The sequence below is a fragment of the Motacilla alba genome, chromosome 17 (genome assembly GCF_015832195.1).
Source record: "Motacilla alba alba isolate MOTALB_02 chromosome 17, Motacilla_alba_V1.0_pri, whole genome shotgun sequence".
Taxonomy (NCBI): domain Eukaryota; kingdom Metazoa; phylum Chordata; class Aves; order Passeriformes; family Motacillidae; genus Motacilla; species Motacilla alba.
In genome coordinates, this window is record NC_052032.1 from 1,561,127 (window position 1) to 1,581,608 (window position 20,482).

At 47.6% G+C, this 20,482-nt stretch overlaps 1 protein-coding gene across 2 annotated transcripts in view; it reads left to right on the forward strand.

Moving 5' to 3' along the window:
• PNPLA7 (patatin like phospholipase domain containing 7) overlaps positions 1 to 20,482 on the forward strand; it is a 126,399-nt gene that overhangs the window by 49,511 nt on the left and 56,406 nt on the right. For both annotated transcript variants that reach the window (XM_038155911.1, XM_038155910.1), the window contains exons 20-22: positions 1,921 to 2,034; positions 14,853 to 14,913; positions 17,439 to 17,588. In XM_038155911.1, coding sequence (XP_038011839.1) covers positions 1,921 to 2,034; positions 14,853 to 14,913; positions 17,439 to 17,588 — 325 coding nt within the window. The remainder of the gene's footprint in view (positions 1 to 1,920; positions 2,035 to 14,852; positions 14,914 to 17,438; positions 17,589 to 20,482) is intronic.

The window sequence follows — 20,482 nt, forward strand, 5'->3', positions numbered from 1 at the left end:
AAGTTGATCTCAGTTTTCTGGACTAATGGCAAGTTTTTGAGCTCAAGATATTCGGGTTGGTTGGATTATTCATTTTGTGAGCATGGAGCCTTCCAAGGAGGAATCTTGGTGGAAGTGGGATCACTGAGCTGTGTATTTTGCACAAGGCATTTATTATTCTTATTCTTATTTATTTATTTATTTATTGCATCTCTGGTGCTCATTTTGTGTGTCTGAACCCATAGTACTGGGAGGAATTAATTTCTTCTGTTGGAATTTGCTGTCAACATAAGCTTTGAAAAAAAATCTTGAAAAAAAGCCCCAAAAATCAATCAAACAAATAAAACCATCAATCCCCCCAACTTCTAAATAACTCAAACAGCTCTAAGCTGATATATTATTTATTTCTTTTTCTAGTGGAAAATTAAAAATGCAAAGTCATGTTCACTTTGATTTGAAATCTGAGTAAATTGCAGTTAGGGAGGGATTTTTCTGTTTGTGTTTTAACCTCAGTAATTACAGCTGCTACAGCAACAACCATTCTTTTGGAAATGGCTGATCTATGGATTGTAAGCCAAATAAACGCTGTCTGCTGCTGGAACTCCCAAAATGGAGCACCAGGCTGTTCCTGAGTTCAAGGCTGTGGCTCCAGTGATGCTGCAGGATCAGTCACTGGCCGTGTGAAGAGGCTTCAGCAGGGAATTGCATTTCTGCATTTCCACACAGCACAAGAGGCAGTGGCAGGTCTGGGGCAGGTGGGGATTTGGGCAGCAGCTGCATTTTGTTTTTTTTTACCCCAGGTTGTTTTATATGGTGGCAGAATCTCCATAAAGGAGAAGATCTCTGTATTAACTCTCTTTGTGTCTCCATCTTCTTCTTTATACTTCTTCTGTCAATAAAATAGATGTTTCTAGGTGGAATAATTGGCCACTGGTCAGGGAGGTGTGTTCTGGTGTGGATTTTCCTTGTCTGAACACAACCCTGAGTGACTCCTTGAGCAGGGAGGTGGGACTGGATGAGCTCCAGTGCTCCCTTCCAGCCTGAACCAATCAGGCATTCCTCTTTACACAGCACAGGCAAACATACATATGTAAAAAAAATTAAAATAATGAAAAAGCAATGCTCATTTTTGATCCAAATGTGCTGATTTGCCCCTAGAATCCCAGGCTAGTTTGGGTTGGAAGGGACCTGCAAGCTCATCTTGTTGGCACCCCCTGTCATGGGCAAGGACACTTTTCACCACCTCAGGTTGCTCAAGGCCCACCCAGCCAGCTCTTGCCCTTTTATCTTTTAGTTTTTAGGAAGTCTCAGTTATTTCAAGCTCATTGGCATTCAGCTTCCAGAAGTAAAATGGAATTGTCTCAGGGTGGCATTGAGGAAAGAAGGAGCAGTAGAGAAATAGGGTTTTCCTGGCTCTTAGATGGCTTTGTCACCATTAGCTCTGAGGGTTGGAAAGCTCTCAGGGCTGCTGTGGTGCTGAGTTCACTCTGGGGGTTGTTCTGGCAGCTGTTGGAAGCAGCTCAGACAAAACTTTCCCTCTGGGGCTGTGGGTTCTGTTTCTGTGAGAAACTGCAGATGCCCCATGGCAGGGGGATTTGGGCTGCAGAGATGGTTGTGGCAGCTGTGGTGCCCTGGGTGACAAGTCTGGGACAGGCAGGGCTCTGCTCCAGCTGTGAGGGAGCAGCACAGGTCCTTGGGAAGGGTTCAACCCCTTGGTGCTGCTGTTTGGTGTTTGGTACAGGCTGGGAATTGTCCCCGGTGCTCTGTCCCCGATGCTCTCTCTGTGCCTGGTGCTCTGTCCCTGATGCTCTGTCCCTCATGCTGTCCCTGGTGCTCTCTCTGTCCCTGTGCTCTGTCCCTGTGCTCTGTCCCTAATGCTCTGTCCCTGGAGCTCTCTCTGTCCCTGTGCTCTGTCCCTGAAGCCCTGTCCCTGTGTTGCAGGTGGAAGCCCTGACCCACCAGCCCAGAGCCACCACGGTGCATGCGGTGCGGGACTCGGAGCTGGCCAAGCTCCCCGAGGGGGCCCTGATCTCCATCAAACGCAAATTCCCCCAGGTAAGGGAATTAAAAGCATTTTCCTGTCTCTCTCAAAGGATGTCTGGGAGGCTCAGGCTGCCTGTTAGCACCATATCCTCTGGGTTTTCTGAGTGATTGATGAATTTTGAGGAAACATCGCCTGCTCCTTGTCTGCCTGAGCGGATCCATCCCAGACTTCCACCAGCTTTCCTTGCTCTGTCCTCTCACCAACTGCAGCAGGTTTTTATTGCAGGGCTGCTTTGTGTATCTGGGAGGAGATCTGCTTAAATGCAGGATGTCAGCAAAGTGGAAATCACTTAGTGCTACTGATGGGAAATAGAGGTTTGGCTTCTAAAATCCCTTTAAAAATGTTATTCATTCCTCCTCCTCCTGGGGCTCAGAGTCCACCCTTGGTTCTCTGTACCTTTATTTCCACAGCTTTGATATTTGGGGGTTGGGTTCCCTCTTCCTGCCATTTTAGGTTGTCAATCCTAATTCTGCAGCTGCCAAAGCTGTCTGTGTCCTGAAGACTCTGATTGCTCCTTTTGAATCCATCAGCTCATCCATCTTCTTTAATTCACTTGACATTATATCTCTCTCTTGCAAATTTGGAGACTGACGGACTTGAAATGTAATTCTTTTGTCCCTAAGTGCATCAGGGACATTATACTAAGCACTAAATCATTGCATTGGTCTTACAGGCAATTCTTTAATGCTGTTACTTCAAATTATTTCTGATTGGTCATTTTGCTGTCTTGAAGATCTAGGTTTTTTTTTAAAATCAGATTTCTTTAAAAAATCCCGCAAAAATAATAAACCTGATTTAAATACTTGTATTCTCTTGCTTTCCTAGCACCTATAATAACTTTTTTTAAAACTGTACAATATCAAGCCTCCATTCAGGAATTTTCATAGTACCAAAATGGTGGAGTTTTATCTGTGATATTGCCAGGAGAATTTAATTATGGCAATAAGTGTTCAGAAGTTATGTCAGTGAAAAATAATCTTTCTGGTTTCCCTGTAAGGATTATTTTTACTGAAGTGTTTCTGAACTTGTGCTGGGGATTATTAAGGCATTTCTGGTCCCTGGAGCTCACTTGAACAGACCTTTATTCTAAACTCCTTTAGGAGTTTATTCCTCTCTATTTAATGTGATTATCTGCCCAGGTTGAGCTCCCCTCAAACTGGGGACACCCCAAACATGTGACATCCTCTCTGGAGCTGAGGTCAACCATCCCTTTCCTTGTGACTGATCCAGGAGGGAGGGAATGACCCAGGGAGGATTCAAACCCACCTTTCTGCTTGTGTAGTGGATGATTTTAAATGTAACTGCTAAACATACAGACTGTAAATTGCCAGTGTCACAGACTGGTTTGGGTTGGAAGGGACCTTAAAATTTATCCTGTTCCACCCCTGCCATGGGTAGGGAACCTTTCCCTAGACCTGGTTGCTCCAAGCCCATCCAGCCTGGCCTAAACACTGAGCAATGCCTTGAACACTGCTCTGAACTAAGGCTGGGTTCTAATTCTGCCTCTTTATCTGGGGCAGGAATTTATTTCAGTGTCTGTCTTCTCTTTCTGCCAGCTGGCAGAGCTGTTTTCCCCTGAACAGTGATCTCTGTGGAGCTGTGAATCTCTTTGCTTTGCAGTTAAAATTGAGCTTGAGTGTTACATTTATAACACAATTCAAAACATTTATTTGTAATAGAATTCAAATGTCTTCCCATGTCTAAAGAGTGAAACCCATCAGCCTCAAATTCCTGACCTTTTCCAGTATGGAATCAGTTTTCTCTAGACTTGCCTATAGTCTGGCTAATTAGTTGCAGTGAAACAAAATGCTAAAATAGATATTTTAAGGAAATGTGTTGCAACACAGGTTGTTAGAAAGACACATTTGTGCTGCTGTTTGAGGTCTCGAAATTCTAAGTAGATGTTAAACTATATAAAATAGTATAAAAAAGTGAGAACTTGCATTTTTTTTCTATCGGATTGTTTAGAACCCCACTAGAAATAGAAAGAGGGACATGAGATCAACTTTCTGTAGGTAATTTATGCCTGTAGGTAATTAATGCCTTCAGACTGTCTTAAAAACTTAAGGTAAAATATTTTAATATGATTTCAGAGTCCTTGTGTGTTCACTTTTTTGTCTGTTACGTCCATCAGGAAATCCTTTGGGTTGGAAGGGACCTTAAAGCCCATCCAGCGCCACCCCTGCCATGGCAGGGACACCTCCCACTGTCCCAGGCTGCTCCCAGCCCCAATGTCCAGCCTGGCCTTGGGCACTGCCAGGGATCCAGGGGCAGCCCCAGCTGCTCTGGGCACCCTGTGCCAGGGCCTGCCCACCCTGCCAGGGAACAATTCCTAATTCCCAACATCCCATCCAACCTTGCCCTCTGGCTCTGGGAAGCCATTCCCTGTTGTCCTGTCACTCCAGGCCTTGGGACAGTCTCTCTCCATCTTTCTTGTACCTTCAGGCTCTGCAAGGCCACTCTGAGGTCCCCCCAAAGCTTCTCCTGTGCAGGTGAACAATGCCAGCTGTGCCAGCCTCTCCTCCCAGCAGAGCTGCTCCATCCCTCTGATGCCCCTGGTGCCTCCTCTGGATCTCTGCAGCAGCTCCAGCTGCTCCCTGTGCTGGGCCAGGGCTGGGGCAGCTCTGCAGCTGGGGTCTCACCTGAGCACAGGGCACAGGGGCACAATCCCCCCTGCCCTGCTGCCCACTCTGCTTTGGATGCAGGTAAGAGAGGAAGGACAGAAGTGAGAGAGAATTGAAGTGATGGAGCAAAACTATAGGGTAGAAATTTGGGAGACAACCAGAACAGCCAAAGTAAACTTTAAAGAAGTTAACTGGAGAGAAGTGCTTGAGCTGGAAACGTATAAATGTTGTGCAGAGTACAGGGGCTGGTTCACTTTATTAGAAAAAGAATCCAGGGATTAGAAGATCAAAAGCTGCCCATGCCTGGACAGTGTCACACAGTTGCAAAAAAACCCTAACCTATGCTAACAGAATGCTTTTTTGGAGTGAAGAAATTCTGATATTCTCCTTGATGCTGGAAAAGCTTCAGCGCCAGCCTTTGGCAGCACATCTGAAGGCAGAGGCAGACCAGAGGAGGAGAGTCTGGAGGACAAGGAGGCAGCTGAGTGCTGGTTAGAAATACTGACCTGTAAAGACAAAAAGCCCATAGAAGGTCAAGGGAAGACATGGTAGCTATTTTCAGATGTATAAAGTTGTCTTGTGCTGGAAAGGGCAGATGCTGCTCACCATACTGGAACAGAGCAACTGGGACTGAACTGAAATGGCAGCAGTTGCAGTGAGAAAAAGCTCATTCTACTCTCCAGAAATACTAAAAGATTGTTACTTGTTTTTATAACCTCTTCTAAAATGATCAGTGGAGTAATGCTTAGTGCTGAGCAGAGGGATGGACCAAATGAATTCTCTCCGTCCTATTTCCTTGGCTGTTATTCTAGGAGAGTGATTTATACACAGGGTTTATGATGTTGTTTTCCCCATTCAAGCAGAAGTAATGAAGTAATGAAGGGATAGCAGGTGCAATAGCTCTGAAGTAATCGACTGGGTAGCAAGAGCTGGCTGGTGATTCAGCAGTGGTGGAGGATTTCCCTCTGCAAAGCAGAAAAACACAGGGCAGAAAGCAGCTCTGCCTCTATCAGCTCCATGTTCCTGCACTGCCTGCTGAGGGGAAGTTGGCATGGGTCTCACTTGGGGAACAATTATTAAAGAGAGGTGCTGGTCCCCAAGTCAGGTGAAATCCTCTCTTAGTTCAAGGGAGAACTGGATTTTTTTGGTGTGCCTCTTGGCAATTTCTGCAGAGCCTGAATGGTGTGTGTGTTAACAGCCAAAAACTGGGCAGTTCCTGAGCTTGGGTTTCCCTCTCAGTTTGTTACCTTGAGCTTTACCAAACCAAGGAACCACAGAGCATCCTGACCTAGAGGGACCCACCAGGATCATCAAATCCCACCCCTGGCCCTGCCCAGACCCCCCAGCAACCCCACCCTGGGCATCCCTGGCAGCGCTGGCCAAAGGCTCCTGGAGCTCTGGCAGCCTCGGGGCCGTGCCCATTCCCTGGGGAGCCTGGGCAGTGCCAGCACCCTCTGGGGGAAGAACCTTGCCCTGAGCTCCAGCCTGAGCTGCCCTGGCCCAGCCCCAGCCATTCCCTCAGATCTTGTCCCTGTCACAGGGAGCAGAGATCGGAGCTGCCCCCTCATGAAGAGGCTCCAGACAGCTCCTATGAAGGCTGAAAACCCCTTTATTTTAGGAATTAGTGGGAGGACTCCATCCTGCAGACTCTTCCCCAGCCATGCTGTGTTTGTAGGTGATCCAGGAAGGGTTCCAACTCTGGAATTCATTGTAAGAAAACATTACCTGGTGCGTAAGAAAATTGTTAGACGTGGGTGGTGCTTGCCAGTGAGAACTGTGTGAAATGGGGGAAATCGTGCTCTGTTAGTCCAGGCAGTCATTCCAGTTCCTTGAGCTGAGATCTACAATCTGGAGAAGTGGAATGGCTGATCTTTGGGGGAGATCCCTGTGACTGCCTTCTGTTTTGTCTCCTGGAGAGCTGCTTTGGTCCTGGGACAGACAGGAGCTGATGTGCTGGGATCTTCCAAGTGACCCACCATAGCTCAGGTTATTCCGAGGGCTGAAACAGATGGGTGAATGTGGGGAGCCTGACCTCAGTTATAAATAACAACCAGAACTTCAGATTATGTGCCCAGAAACGACAGATGTTGATTTCTAGATCCTGCTCAGTCTGCAGAAGTCAAGCTTACATTGTGTGGCTTCTCAGGAAAGCGTCTCAACCTTGATTCACTCTGGACACGGCATCCTAGACATTCCCAATGGAAAGTGGTCCATGGTGCCAAACTCAATGCTTCTGTCCACCCTGGTGCCCCCAGCTCTCCAGCACAGCCCTCAGGGTTTTCTGCCAGCCAGAGCATTTGCTCCCTGACAGCCTCTGTGCTCATTTCTGGTGCCGTTTGAAGCTCTCCAGCCTTGCAGGAGTGGAAAGGAATTGATTCTTTCTATTTTCATCCCTGCTTTCAGTTCTGGAAAGTAGGACAGGGAACCAGCTCACGATTCCTGGCACCGCAAAGCAGCGTCGAGGCAGCAGCGAGAGCGCAGAAATCTGTGAGCAGATCACAGAGATGTTCCAGCATTGCTGCAGAGCTGGGATCACATTTCCTAGATTAGCTTCGACTCTTTCGAGCTGAGTTAGTTTTTAGAATTCTAACTTGGAATTTAGACCTGCTGGTTGCTGATGGAAATGGTGCTGAGAATCTGCTTGGGAGCTGTGGGGGCTGAACTGTGAGACAACCTTTGGCGTGCTGGAAATGCGTGCTGAGAAATAGAAAGAGTTTTTCTGCATCTTTCTTTTAATTCTTTGAGTTTGCCCTTGGGCTTTAAATATACTCAGAACCTGTCATCGATCTCCAAGTGGAGTTCTGCTCTCTTCATAGGAGTATTTGAGCCAGAGCCTCTCTGAAGTGGCTGGAGCCTTCCCCAGGGTTATCTGCCCTACAAAGTGAGCTCTGTAATGTGCCCTCTTTTCAAAGTGCTGCCCACAAGAACCGGGCAGATTGTGCATCATGGCTTAGGCTTGATGCGGCACTGGGGAATAGGGCAGGAGAGGCTGTGCTTCTGGATTTTTCTGTATTTGTTGTCCTGGTCCATTCCAGTAAGTTTCCTCGACTTAAAGAGGAGTGGATGTGAAAAGGAGAGAAGGAATTCAGTGGGAGCACCATGGTCTCTGAGTGAGGCTGGCAGGAGGGGGGATTTAAGCACCGGTGCCAGAATGGCATTTTTCTTCAAGACACGATTGATCCCAAGCAATAGAAGCTCAAACAGCCCCAGGATAAAGCTTCAGTTCCTCTGTGGGCTTTAGCAGCATTTGAAAAAGTGCCAGGAATTGTTGTGAGGGAGTGTTGAGGATTTGCTTTGTCACAGGCTGATCAAACGTCAAAGTTTCATCAGAGACCCCTTGCTAAGCTCCTTGATTCCAGGACAAGCCACTGTTTGTCTGATCTGGGGCCATGTGAAGCTTCAGTAACACCCTGGTTTTATTCAAGCTGAGGATCTAATTTACCTCTCCTCCTCCCTTGTCCCTTAAAAAAGGCCCTTAAAAAAGCTGGTCAAGGATAATCTCAGCTCCTGGAAAGAGCTTCCCAGAAGCTGTTCTGTGTGGGTAAAAATGTCTGTTTGCACTATCTGACTCCAATTGTTCTTATTTTTATAACAGAAAACCCTTGGCAGGCCTGTTTTTCATGGCAGCTCGTCCATAGAGTCTCTTTGTGGCACAAAACCCTTTTACAGGTCTTTTAACTGGATCACACCTGGGTGTGAAGCTCTGCAGTACCCTGCTGTGGAGGCACCAGTAGATTGTTATTTAACATATTTAATTTCTCTCTGGTGACCAATGACCTGTGTCAAGGGAGGTTTAGGTTAAAATGAGGAAAAGGTTCTTCCCCCAGAGGGTGCTGGCACTGCCCAGGCTCCCAGGGAATGGGCACGGCCCCGAGGCTGCCAGAGCTCCAGGAGCCTTTGGCCAGCGCTGCCAGGGATGCCCAGGGTGGGGTTGCTGGGGGGTCTGGGCAGGGACAGTGGATGCACTGGATGATCCCTGTGGGTTCCTGCAGCTCAGGAGGTTCTCAGAGTATTCTGTGATTGCAGTTTGGGGATGCCTGTTAGGTGACTGAAGTTTTAAAAGCTGAACTAGGAAGCATCTTCTTGTTAGACTTGAAAGGCACTGGAGAGTACATAGTTCACCTCCAAGGCTCCTTGTTCCCTGCAGCATCCTGGTCTGTTGGGTCTGGATGGTGGTGGAGGATCCAAAGAGGAAAACCCCATTCAGTTTGTAGGGCTGCACACATCCCTTGGCAGGTTCATTCCTTCAGCCAAAGCTGCTTTCCTGGCCCAGGAAGCTGCAGGAGACAATGGGAGGAACCTGCCAGGAAGCTGGCAGGGCTGGGGAGGCTTCCTGGGGCCTGCCCCTTGGCTTCCTTGCACAGAAGCTTTGATTTAAAATCACAGACAGTGAAAGCTGAACCCTGGTGCAGGGTAGGGCTGAGGTGATGAATTTATCTTATAGTTTGGGGTTTGTATGCTTTCTTCTTACATGTACTTTTGTGTATTTCTTCTTTTGTAACTAAAAGGGCTTTGTAGTACACAGGACCTCACATCAGTTAGTTGTGGCTGGGAATTTGGATATTGGTGTTGATTTTGTGAAATTTTCCCCTGATTTAGAATCCCAGAATGGCTTGGGTTGGAGGGGACCTTAAAGCCCATCCAGTGCCACCCCTGCCATGGCAGGGACACCTCCCCCTGTCCCAGGCTGCTCCCAGCCCCAATGTCCAGCCTGGCCTTGGGCACTGCCAGGGATCCAGGGGCAGCCCCAGCTGCTCTGGACACCCTGTGCCAGGGCCTGCCCACCCTGCCAGGGAACAATTCCTCATTCCCAATATCCCCTCCATCCCTGCCCTCTGGCAGTGGGAGCCATTCCCTAGGTCCTGGCACTCCATGCCAGCAGTCTTTCACCATGTTTCTTGTAGGCCTCCTTCATGTATCGTTTTCTCTAAATCAAGAGTTACCTATGATGGAGGAAGCTTTGTTTGGATTCGTTGTTGTCTGTTAGCAGATAATTCAGTTTGCCAGGCCATCCCATAGTATTCACATTGCATAGTATTCACAGATTGAAATAAATGTCCACAGGAAAATATTTTCCAACTGAGTTCTCATGAAAATCACTTTCAAAGGAGCTTTTTGTAAATCAACTCTTGAGTTTCACAGTTGAATAGGAACAAAAGTTTTAACCAGAACCCAGCCTTGGAAGATTAGCAGGGGTAGGTAGTAGTTTGAAATATTTAAAAGGATTATAGGAAATACAGCACTGTAGAGTGACTGTAACCTCTTGGTGTGGGAATTCCAGTGGCTGTGGAGCAAGTGGTGCTCTGATAACACCTCAGACCCAGGATGGATGGAGCACTCAGCTCTGTGCTCCACCAGCAATAGCAGAAGATCCTGAGATCCTGCCTGGCTGCATCCTGCTTTTGAAATAGGAATTAATCATCCTAAAGAAAGGAAATGCAGCCCCTTGGGATGTGGTGTTTGGGCCTTGCCCTGCCACAAATGCAGAGGCTGCAGGTCTGTGGAGTAATTGAACATTAATTAAGCACAGGGAAAATTAATGGTTTCCCAGAAGCTCCTCTGGAGCAGGTGGAGGAACAGGCTGTCACAGTAGACAGGAGAGGTTTGGGGTGCTGGGAGAGCCTGAGTGGGTCTCACTGGGATGGAGTTGATCCAGAAACAGCCAGGAAGGTGAGATGTTTGCAGGTAGGTGAGGTGGTGGGTCATGAGCTGGGTGGGAGAGGTAGAATTGTGCTGGGGGAAGTGCTTTCCAGCACCATTTGAGAAACAGAAACTCTTTGTCCTGTTTTGCCCTGCACAAAAATGTCCTGGGGAGTTCATCTGAAAAGGGGAGTGGGTGGCAGGAGGAGGAGGAGAAATGGTCATTTCCCTTGGAAAGTGTCTCACCTGAACATCCTGCTCTGGGCCAGGGTTATGAGGTGGCATCTGAAGTGGTGTCTGTGGGAGCTGGAGGGGTTTGGGGCTTTTGGAGAACAGCACTGATGCGTGTGGAGCCCCAAGTAGCTTTTGAAATGGAGATTTACTCAGTTTTTTAGACTTGTAAGTCAGATTTTGTCCTTCTGGCCTGAAAACTCTTGCATAAGCTTAGGAGAGCGGGGTTTTGTGTGCTTTGGGGATATTTTTGATGGTGAACTCAGTCACCTCCCTGACCTGGGCAGACCCCAGGCTCCAGACTCGCTCCATGAGCCCCTGTAGGGCCTCTTTAGGTGCTCTGTGACCCTCCTGGGTCACCTCCCAGCCTGGGCAGGGAGCAGGGGGTGGGAAGCTGTGTTCCCTGGCAGTTTGGGGAACTCTGAGCAGACCTGTCCTGGCAGCCAAGTGTCCAGTCCACAGCTCTGCTGCTCGTTACTGTGGTTAACAGTGATTAACTGAGCTGGCTGCATTCGCTGCTACTGCTGTTCTGAATTGTGAGGAAGGATTAATTCCCCTTCCTCACCAACTACACCAAGCTCAGCTCTATCTCCAGCACTAGGGGTCCAAAAGCTGCGTTTGCTTTACTACAGGCAATTAACGATCCTCGCCTCATTTAGGAGCCTGCTGGTGTTGTTTGATCCGTCTGGGCTCCGACTCGCTGCCTTCTTGCAGATTTTTTTTCAAGCCTTAAATTGAAGCTGCCTGATCCTGTGCCAGCAGGAGGGATGTTTGCAGGGCTGGGTGCTAGAAGAGGCTGTAAAATCCAGGATGTGCCGTAGGGTGAGCACAGCAGACGCTTCCGACCAGGAAGGCTGTCTAGCCCTGGGTGATGGTGACACCCTGAAAATGAGAGGATTCCGCTTGTGCAGATGTCTGGGAAGTGTTCTGGACTCTTCTGGCACTGTGATTGAGAAAGGCTGGCATTCCCATGGGGAAGGAGACAGAAGGCTCTGGGAGAAGCAGTGCCCAGGCTGTCTCTGGCTCAGGAGTGTGGGGCAGTGCTAGGGGCTGCATCCCCAGAGGAGGGAATCTCACTGTGTTCTCAAGGTCAGTCCAGTTCCTGCCCTACCCCACTGCCAATTCCCAGAGCTTTTCTTGAATTTTTAAGGTTGGAAAAGTCCCCAAGACCATTAAGTCCAACCATTCCTCCAGTGCCACCATGATCACCACTAACCCATGTCCCCACATGCCGCATCCACACTTCCAGGGATGGCGACTCCACCACTGCCCTGGGCAACCTGTGCCAGTGCTTGACCACCCTTGCAGTGAAGGTTTTCCCAATATCCAACTAAACTTCCCTGACACAGCTTGAGGCTGTTCCTCATGTCTTGTCACTTCTTACCTGGGAGAAGAGACTCAGCCTCACCTTGAATTTCCTACAAAGTGCAGCTGAACAGGAGGGATAAGGGACTGCTGAGTCACAGCCCAGATTCTGCACCGAGGTACCCACCCTATACCTGCCCTTTGCCTCCATCTACTCCAGACAATTACTTGGAGTAATTGTTTCCCTTCAATCTCTGTTCTGCTCCTAGCCCAAGGGCTAATTCCTGCTTGTTCCTCATCCTCCCTGCCCAAGCCATCCCTGGCTTCTCCCAGATCCCTTACCTTCCTTCTTGTCTCTTGGGCTGCATTGAGCTGTGCTGCTCCTTCCCATGCCCTGCTGCTGTGTGGGAGTGAGAATAAAGGGGCTTGGAAACCTGAAGGATGAATTTTTCCTGCTGGTTTTCAGTTCTCCCCAGCTGCCCTGCATTTGGGGAGAGCTGTTCCTGCTGCCTTGCACACTGAGGGCTGTGGGTCGATCAGGTCAGGTCTGCTGTCGATGGAGGGATGTGACTTGTATTGACTTCTCCTCAGAAGGATGGACAAGTCCCTTTTAGAGGAAAACATTGCCTTTTTGTGAGAGGATATCTGGTGTATGTAATATAAAACTCTGTGGAAATTTCAGTTCTGAGCTCGGATCCCAAATTGATGTTCCTTGGACGTTGCCATGACTGCGACAGAGTGACTCATCCTGTTCTGGAGAGCAGCTTTGCTTGTTGTACAAAGTCACCAGGGAAATAATTTTCCCTATCTATACATACCAAGGCTGTAAGGTTTGCTCCAGCAAACAAGACAAATAATATTTCCCGGTAATAGGAGCAGCCAACTGGAAAATGAGACCAATAGGTTCTATTCTTAGTTCCATCATTAACCTTGGACATATTTTGTAACTTAGCTGGAGCTCTCCTTAGCTGCCTGTAAAGCAGAAAAAGTTATAAATACAGGAGATGGTTTTAGTAAGTAATTAAAATTCTGATGCTTAAGTGCTTCAGAAGTGTAAGATGTTCACGGCATATCCCAAAACTGCTGAAGGAAAGTCCTGCTGTGCTGCTGCAGGTTTAGGTGAAGCCTGTGAGTTGGGTATAGCAAATGTGCTCTGGGGGTAGATTATCTCCTTTAGCAAGAGCCATCAGTCTCTATTTTTGTGAAGAATTCCCTGTTTCCCTGAATTCTCCCTGTGGTTGAGGTAGTTTTCTGTAGCCACGTGCGGTGCCTTTAGGGCATCCCAGAGCCCTGGAGCTTGGTGGTGTTGAGTTGTGTGGTTGGGTGATCATCAGATTCTGTTGTATTTTGGACAAGGGGAAGCATTTTAGATCCTGTCTGAGATTCCAGGATAAGGCAGGATGCTGGAGCTTTCCTGCTGTCCTCTCCACGTGGGTGGCAGTGGGCATGGGCATTGTGCCTGCTCCTGGGGCGAGGAAGAGGCACTTCCAAGGAATTTGTCCTGGTCACTGAAGAAATGATGTGGCATCTTCACCAACTTGCAGTCATGGCTGTGGGGCAGAACTGGCACAGGGTGCCCAGAGAAGCTGAGGCTGCCCCTGGATCCCTGGAAGTGTCCAAGGCCAGGCAGGACAGGGCTTGGAGCAGCCTGGGACAGTGGAAGATGTCCCCGCTCCCTGCAGGGGTTGAAGTGGGTGAGCTTTAAAGGTCTTTTCCACCCCAAGCCATGCCATTAAATCCCTGAAATAACCTTGGTAACTTTTTCTGTGCTCCACTGCAAGTCACCCTTGTGCTGCAAGCCTCTGTTTGCTCTTCCCCCTTTTCCCATAGAGGACTTAAAATACATCAGTGCTTTATACACAGCATTTCACAGTGCAGGGGAATTTGCTGCATTAGATTTCGTTTTTAAGGCAGGATGTGTAAATGACTCAGGTGGGCATCCTGACCTGTCGTGATGCCTACCTGGCCCTTTATGTGAAAGCTGCATCCCAAAGTGCCTGTTTCTGTGGGAACAGGGTGTGTTTATCCAGGATCCCAGGTAACCTGGCTGCTGCTTGTTTTGCTTGTTAACCTTAGAGAACTTCTGTTGTGGCAGTTGTTTTGAGGTTTTTTTGTGTTCTCCTGAGCTATTTTGACCTTGAATTATTTGGGGGACAATATTTAATGATTGCTCTATTAATCCTTAATGCATTTAAATAATTCTTTTCCTTATTTGGTAAAACATCTGTGTAGAGCTTTCAGAATAAATGCTGCATTTTCCATGTCTGTCACTTTTTGATATTGCAGGGATTAGTCTTCTGCTAACCCCACTTGTCAGGAATTATTGATTGGTCATGTTGGAGAGAGGCTTGTCAGTTTGGAGATACATTTGGCTATTGGAATATTAGTTTACATTTATGTGAGTCCTGCTGGAAAAACAGCTGGGAGCACATCTGTGCCTCCAAACATGAATTACCAGGCAAACATGATTTCAGGGGGAAAGCAATTTCTTAGGTAGTTTGTTTTGATCCTGCAGGTGTTTGGAGGGTGCATTTATCCCCGTTTTTCCCCTCCAAATATTTTAAATTGGCTGCTGTAAACCATTCACCAGGATTGGGGAAGGGTCTGTTTGGACACAGACTTGGACCTTTTTGAGCCTTTAGCACCTACAAAAGGTGCAGCATGCACTGAGCAGTGAGGGTACTTAGAGGGGCAGATGCACTGCAGAGAGAGATGAGAGCTGGAAATGCAATTTGATATGTTTCCCCAAATAATCTTTTTTTCCCCAAAGCAAGTTAAACCCTGCCTGTTCCGGAGTTGTTTTGTTTTCTTGTTTTTCCAAATTAAAGTAAAACAAGGTAGGAGAAACCGAGACAAATCATCAGTCACCACACATGACAGCCAGGAAAGAAGCTACAGCTGCAAACCCTTGACTCAGTGTGGCTCAACTTGAGGGTACATCTTAAAAAAGTTTGGAAGTCTCCATGTGGATGCTCTACTTTCAGTACATTCTGCCTGAATGTCTCTTTTTTTTTCTCTTTCTCTTCCAGGTTGTGACCAGACTTATTCACTTGCTGGGCGAGAAGATTCTTGGCAGTCTGCAGCAGGGAGGTGAGACTCATTCCTGGACTATTCCCATTGATGCTGGGGCTTCCTTGGAGCCAGACTTGCATCCTTAAATTTGGAAACAGGCAGTGCATGTTTGGAAAGGAAATGCATTGCTAAATTTCAGCCTGAAGAAGAGAAGGCTCCAGAGAGAACTTAGAGCCCCTTCCAGTGCCTAAAGCAGCTCCAGGAGAGCTGGAGAGGTACTGGGGACGAGGGATGGAGGGACAGGACACAGGGAATGGCTTCCCAGAGCCAGAGGGCAGGGATGGATGGGATGTTGGGAATTAGGAATTGTTCCCTTCCCTGGGAGGGTGGGCAGGCCCTGGCACAGGGTGCCCAGAGCAGCTGTGGCTGCCCCTGGATCCCTGGCAGTGCCCAAGGCCAGGCTGGACAGGGCTGGGAGCAGCCTGGGACAGTGGGAGGTGTCCCTGCCATGGCAGGGGTGGCACTGGATGGGCTTTAAGGTCCCTTCCAGCCCAAGCCATTCTGGGATTCTGTGGTCTGTTACAGCTGTAGGTGCACGTGGATGGTGATTGCATTATATCTGTGTACACATGATGGTTTTGGCAGAGCATGGCTAACTGGGTGTGGGAATGAAATGATTTGCAATTGAGATATAGAAGTGTTGTCTGTGTGCAGTGAAATTTCCCTGGAATTTCTTGCAAGAGCAGTGTAAAGGGAGCATTTGAAATAGCAGCTGTAATGGGCTGGAATCAGAGCACCATGCTGAGCAGCAGCAGCACAGACTGATTTCAAATGCCTGGATTTGCAGTATTTTAATGAATTGTCTGGGAGGAAATGGCCTGCCATGGGTTCTGCAGCTTTGTGTTTGTGGCAGCACCGACACAAAGCCTCTTTACTGACTGAAGGGAGTAGGAGGGAATTCTCCCAGTTTCCTTGAGCAGCATTTGAAAGCAAACAGATGCCTGTTAACTGTTGGGGGTGTTGTGGGGCTCTTTGATGCTGAGGGTTGTTTGGGTTTTGTTTGGTTGGGGGGTTTTAATTCCTTCAGTTGCTGCTTTTGCCAGATTCCAAGAAGACTGAAAATCAAAGGTCACCCACTTTCCTGTTTCAGAGTGATGTGGGGAAGGGAATCTGCTCTTTCTTCACCTGCTCAGCTTTTTGGGCACAACCACTTGTGCACAAATGCCTGGTGATAATTGTACTTAAACTTCTCTGCCTGCTGAAATGCCTCTGGGGCCCAGGGCAGAGCCTGCACTGCCTGGGAAACAGGGCAAAATGGGGGAAACAGAAAGTGGGAGGAAAATTAGTGAGGGTAACAGGAGTTCCATCAGAGAATCACCATTGAAGTTCTCAGGATGGAAGGGCCTGTGGAGATGAAGGGGTTGAGCTGTGATGTGTAACCTGTTTAAACCTACAGATATCTTCTTGAAGATCACCAGAAGGTTGGGGAAAACTATTTAATGTTCTGTGCAAAGCTGTTTTAGAAGATTTGAAATGAATAACTCAATTGCTGAATATATTAAAAAAAAAAGTATATCTGGTATTTCTTTGTGTCCTGCAGTGGTCTGTCACTCTGCCATTGAGCCTTTGAATGGGTTTGCACAGGAGATATCAAGTATTTCCACATGCTCAGCTCAAGAATTCATCTTGATGGTACATCTTAGGCCTTTGCTGGGTGAAATGAGATAAACAGGATGTGAAATCCCAACTTAAATTCAGAATTTTTTTCTCTTCTCAGAGCTGAGTTGACAGGCATTAGCAGCAGAGTGAGATTTTCTGAGAAGGCTCAGCTAAAGAGAAAAAAGAATATCAGAACAAGAACAGTTTGTAGAACATTGACCTTTACCAGCTCTAAGCTGTCTGGGAAGATCTCGATCTTCCTCACATGCATTGCAGATTTCTCTCAAAAACTGCTTTTCCTCTGCCCTTACTCACCAAATTATAATAAAGATAGTTCCCAGGTACTTTGCAGCTATTTCAGAGGTTCCATATTTTAATAGTCCTAAGCCCATATCTGTAAAGCTCTGCATCTTGCAGAGAAGGGAGAACAGGTAGAGATGCACATTTTCTATAGGAGCTGTGTTGAAAACAGCTACTTCCTTCCTTGCTTAGAATACCGTAAGAAGAGGAATGTTAAGTTTTGGAAAATTTTGGAATATTTTAATACTGACAACACGTTTGGGGGTTTTGTTAGTTAAGCTAAGTCCTCTTGTGGAATCAGTTCCAAAGTTGTGGTAAAGGGAGTTTAAATGCCTTTTTATCTTTGTCTTCCTGGGTCAGGTAGATCCATGTTTTATTTAACATATTCCTGGCATATTTTTAACGTTGCCTAAATTCAACCCACACATGCTGTACCAGCAACCAAAAATGATGGAAACTGATCTTCATCCCCTTAAAATGAAATATGTGGGAACTCTGCTCTCACATGCTGTGGAGGTTTGTGTTCCATTTCTCTGACATTGAGCAGCTCGGTGACACAGTGACACTTTCCCTCCTGCCTGCAGGTGACATTCCATGTTTTGCAGCCTGGCTGACTGATGGCAGGTGTTTTTTTCTGTGGACAGGTCATCCTCTTGGACTGCACAGCTCCAGCAGCAAGTGGGATGCAGGGAATCCTGCCAGCAACCTGTCCACGGTGGCGATCATGCCGGTGTCCGAGGAGGTGCCGCTGACAGCCTTCACCCTGGAGCTCAAGCACGCCCTCAGTGCTGTGGGTGAGTGTTCCCGTGGTGGCATCACAGCAAACAAACCCTGCTGGTCACTTCAGAGTGGCATGGGGGGGGTCAGAGTGGCAGAGGAAGAAGCCAGTGGTGCATGAGCTCTTTAACCTTCTGAAGTCTGAATTTATGTGCAACCTGTGGTGGAGAATTGTTACAGTGAGAACTACTGGCACCTGTCACAGGGGGGTCCATGCTGTGTTAGAGGGTACCAGTACCTGGAGATGGTCCCAGGGCTGGGGAGGAGGTTTGGGAGAGAATCCTGTGGCCTTATAAAAAAGGAGGGAGAGGGAATTTTTATATGGCCAGGTCCCCACAGACGGTGGAGAATGGTTATAAACTCAGGACAGGATTAGGTCAGGTTAGGGAGAAATTCTTGTGAGGGTGGGCCCTGGCACAGGCTGCCCAGAGAAGCTGGGACTGCCCCATCCCTAGAAGTGTCCAAGGCCGGGCTGGAACAACCTGGGATAGTGGAAGGTGTCCATGGACAGGTAATCATTAAAGTCATTTCCAACCCAAACCATTCAGTGACTCTGCAGCAGTGGTCAGGATCAGCCTTTTCTATGCTTCTTGCTTCTCTATTCCCATCCTTAATGTGCATTTAATTGTGACAACAGTGTCAAAATAGTGGAAAACTTTTTTGTCTTAATGACTTGGAAATACTCACCAGCCTCTCTGGCCTTTGTCTTGGCTGCCCTCAGCTGCCCACAGTCACTCCAGGAGACACATCCCACACCAGGACACCGTTCCCATGGCACCTGAGGGTCTGATTCTGTCCAGCTCATGGGGGAGAGTATTCCAGGCATCCTCAGCTGAAAAGCTTCATCCAGCAAAGGGTTTCCTAGCAGTTTTATTGTGTGGTGGTTGTAGATGAGTGGTAAGGATAAGACTTTGTGGAAGAGGCTCATGGAGGAGATCCAGAGATCCAGATTGGCACTGGAAATCCGAAGTTTAGTCTGAAATCATTGTCCCATTTGTTGCCAGCTTGTTTGTCTGTCTCATGCCCACAAAACCATGTGTTCAGCTCATGGCTGAGTCATTAATTGCTTTATCCACAGGTCAAGTTGCTTGTGCACGTTACAGTTCCTCACAAAACTCGTGTATTTAATTCAGAATTCATTTTGTGTTCATTAGTGGTGTTTGACATTTCCTGAACATCCTCTTTTCATCCTCAAATGCTGTTACAGATCTCTTGAGTGAATCTCCTGTAGTCCTTTGAGAAATTATTAATCTACTCTCTCATGGCTTATTTAAAAGTATAGGTTACCTGGTGCTTGAGGTGTCACCACTTACATTTATTGGTAGTTTTCTTTCTGACTTTTAGTGTCTGGAGCTGACACTCCTATTTGAGCTTAAAAATCTTCTGGGTGAACAGGCAGAGGAAGAAGCCAGTGGTGCATGAGCTCTTTAACCTTCTGAAGTCTGAATTTATGTGCAACTTACGGTGGAGACTTGTTACAGTGAGAACGAATTTGTGGGTGTTTGAAGATTCCTCTTCTTTTGGAGATGGCAGAAAAATGTTACATCCATAATGGAGCTGTATTGCTAATGGGGACTCCTTAGGGATCACTGCCAGCTTGTTTTGATGTGTGACAACACTAAGAGCCTGTAAATAAAACAAACAGAAACTTAAGTAGGTAGATGGACTGTTCCGAATGAAAATACCCATTTGGGCTGAAAGCAGCAGGCAGGTGCCCAAGGGGGGTTTGGGGGTCACTCGGCCTTTCCTCCTTCACCCCTTTTCCCTTCTTCCCCTGTGCTGCCGCCTGTGCCGTGCTTGGCAGCTCGAGATGGTTCTGTACACCCTTGGCACCTGAAGTTGTTGCCAAAAGGGAGCAGACGGCTGCAGTGGGAAGAGGAAAGTGTTGTGGGCAAACACGGGAGCCATCTGGTCCCAAACACCGCTGGCGCAGGAGCGCCGAGGCCTCGCACCAGGCCCGGAGCCCCCTCAGCCCCCTCAGGCACTGCAGAACCTCTGCAGGGCTGGCCTGGGCTGTGGGCAGCCTGCAGGTTTTCTTTATTTAGCAGAAGCAATGTTTTCTTTTTTTCCTCCTTTTTTTTTTTCTTTTTTATTTGTAGCTTTTATATTTCCTCCTCTGCTCTCTGGCTGGGGGTTGTTTGGGTGTTCCTCACAAAGTGCTGGGAGCCACGTGCAGGTGCTGCTTGGCTTTTAGGGAAGGATGGTGGGTTTTGGAATGATTTTTTATTCTTCTGATTTCCTGCAACAGAAAATGAACTGAGTAGTGGAGTAAAATTCAGATTTGTTTTCAGGTTGTTTTCTTATTCACCTGCACATTTGGCTTGAGGGGAGCTGTTGCCCACAGCAGCTGTGGCTGCCCCTGGATCCCTGGCAGTGCCCAAGGCCAGGCTGGACAGGGCTTGGAGCAGCCTGGGGCAGTGGGAGGTGTCCCTGCCATGGCAGGGGTGGAATGAGATGAGCTTTAAGGTCCTTTCCAGCCCAAACCATTCCATGAATCCATGTGGAAAGGGTTGCACTGGGGCCTTGCTGAGCAGCTGCTGCCAGCTGAGCCCTTCCCTGAGCTCGCAGATGGGCTCACCTGGGGTTTGGGTGTGAGCTGGGATCCAACCTGCCCTGGCTTTATGGAAATGAGAGCTGTTAATATGCTTCACAAGGCTTAATTGAAAATCTTCTCTGAAAGGAACTCTCAGTTTGGAAAATTGCTTTGAACATTTGCTATTCATGCTTTTTTTGGGGATTATTTTTTGTTGGTTTTTTTTGTTCTTGAACCAACCTCTTTTCTAACTGTAAGTTAAATGGCAGTATCTGATTACAATACTTGACTTAACATTTAATCCATACTTAACATTTGATCTGTATAATTTCATCGCTCTGGGCTTCAAATCTGTTCCAGAGCAGTGGAGAGCAGCCT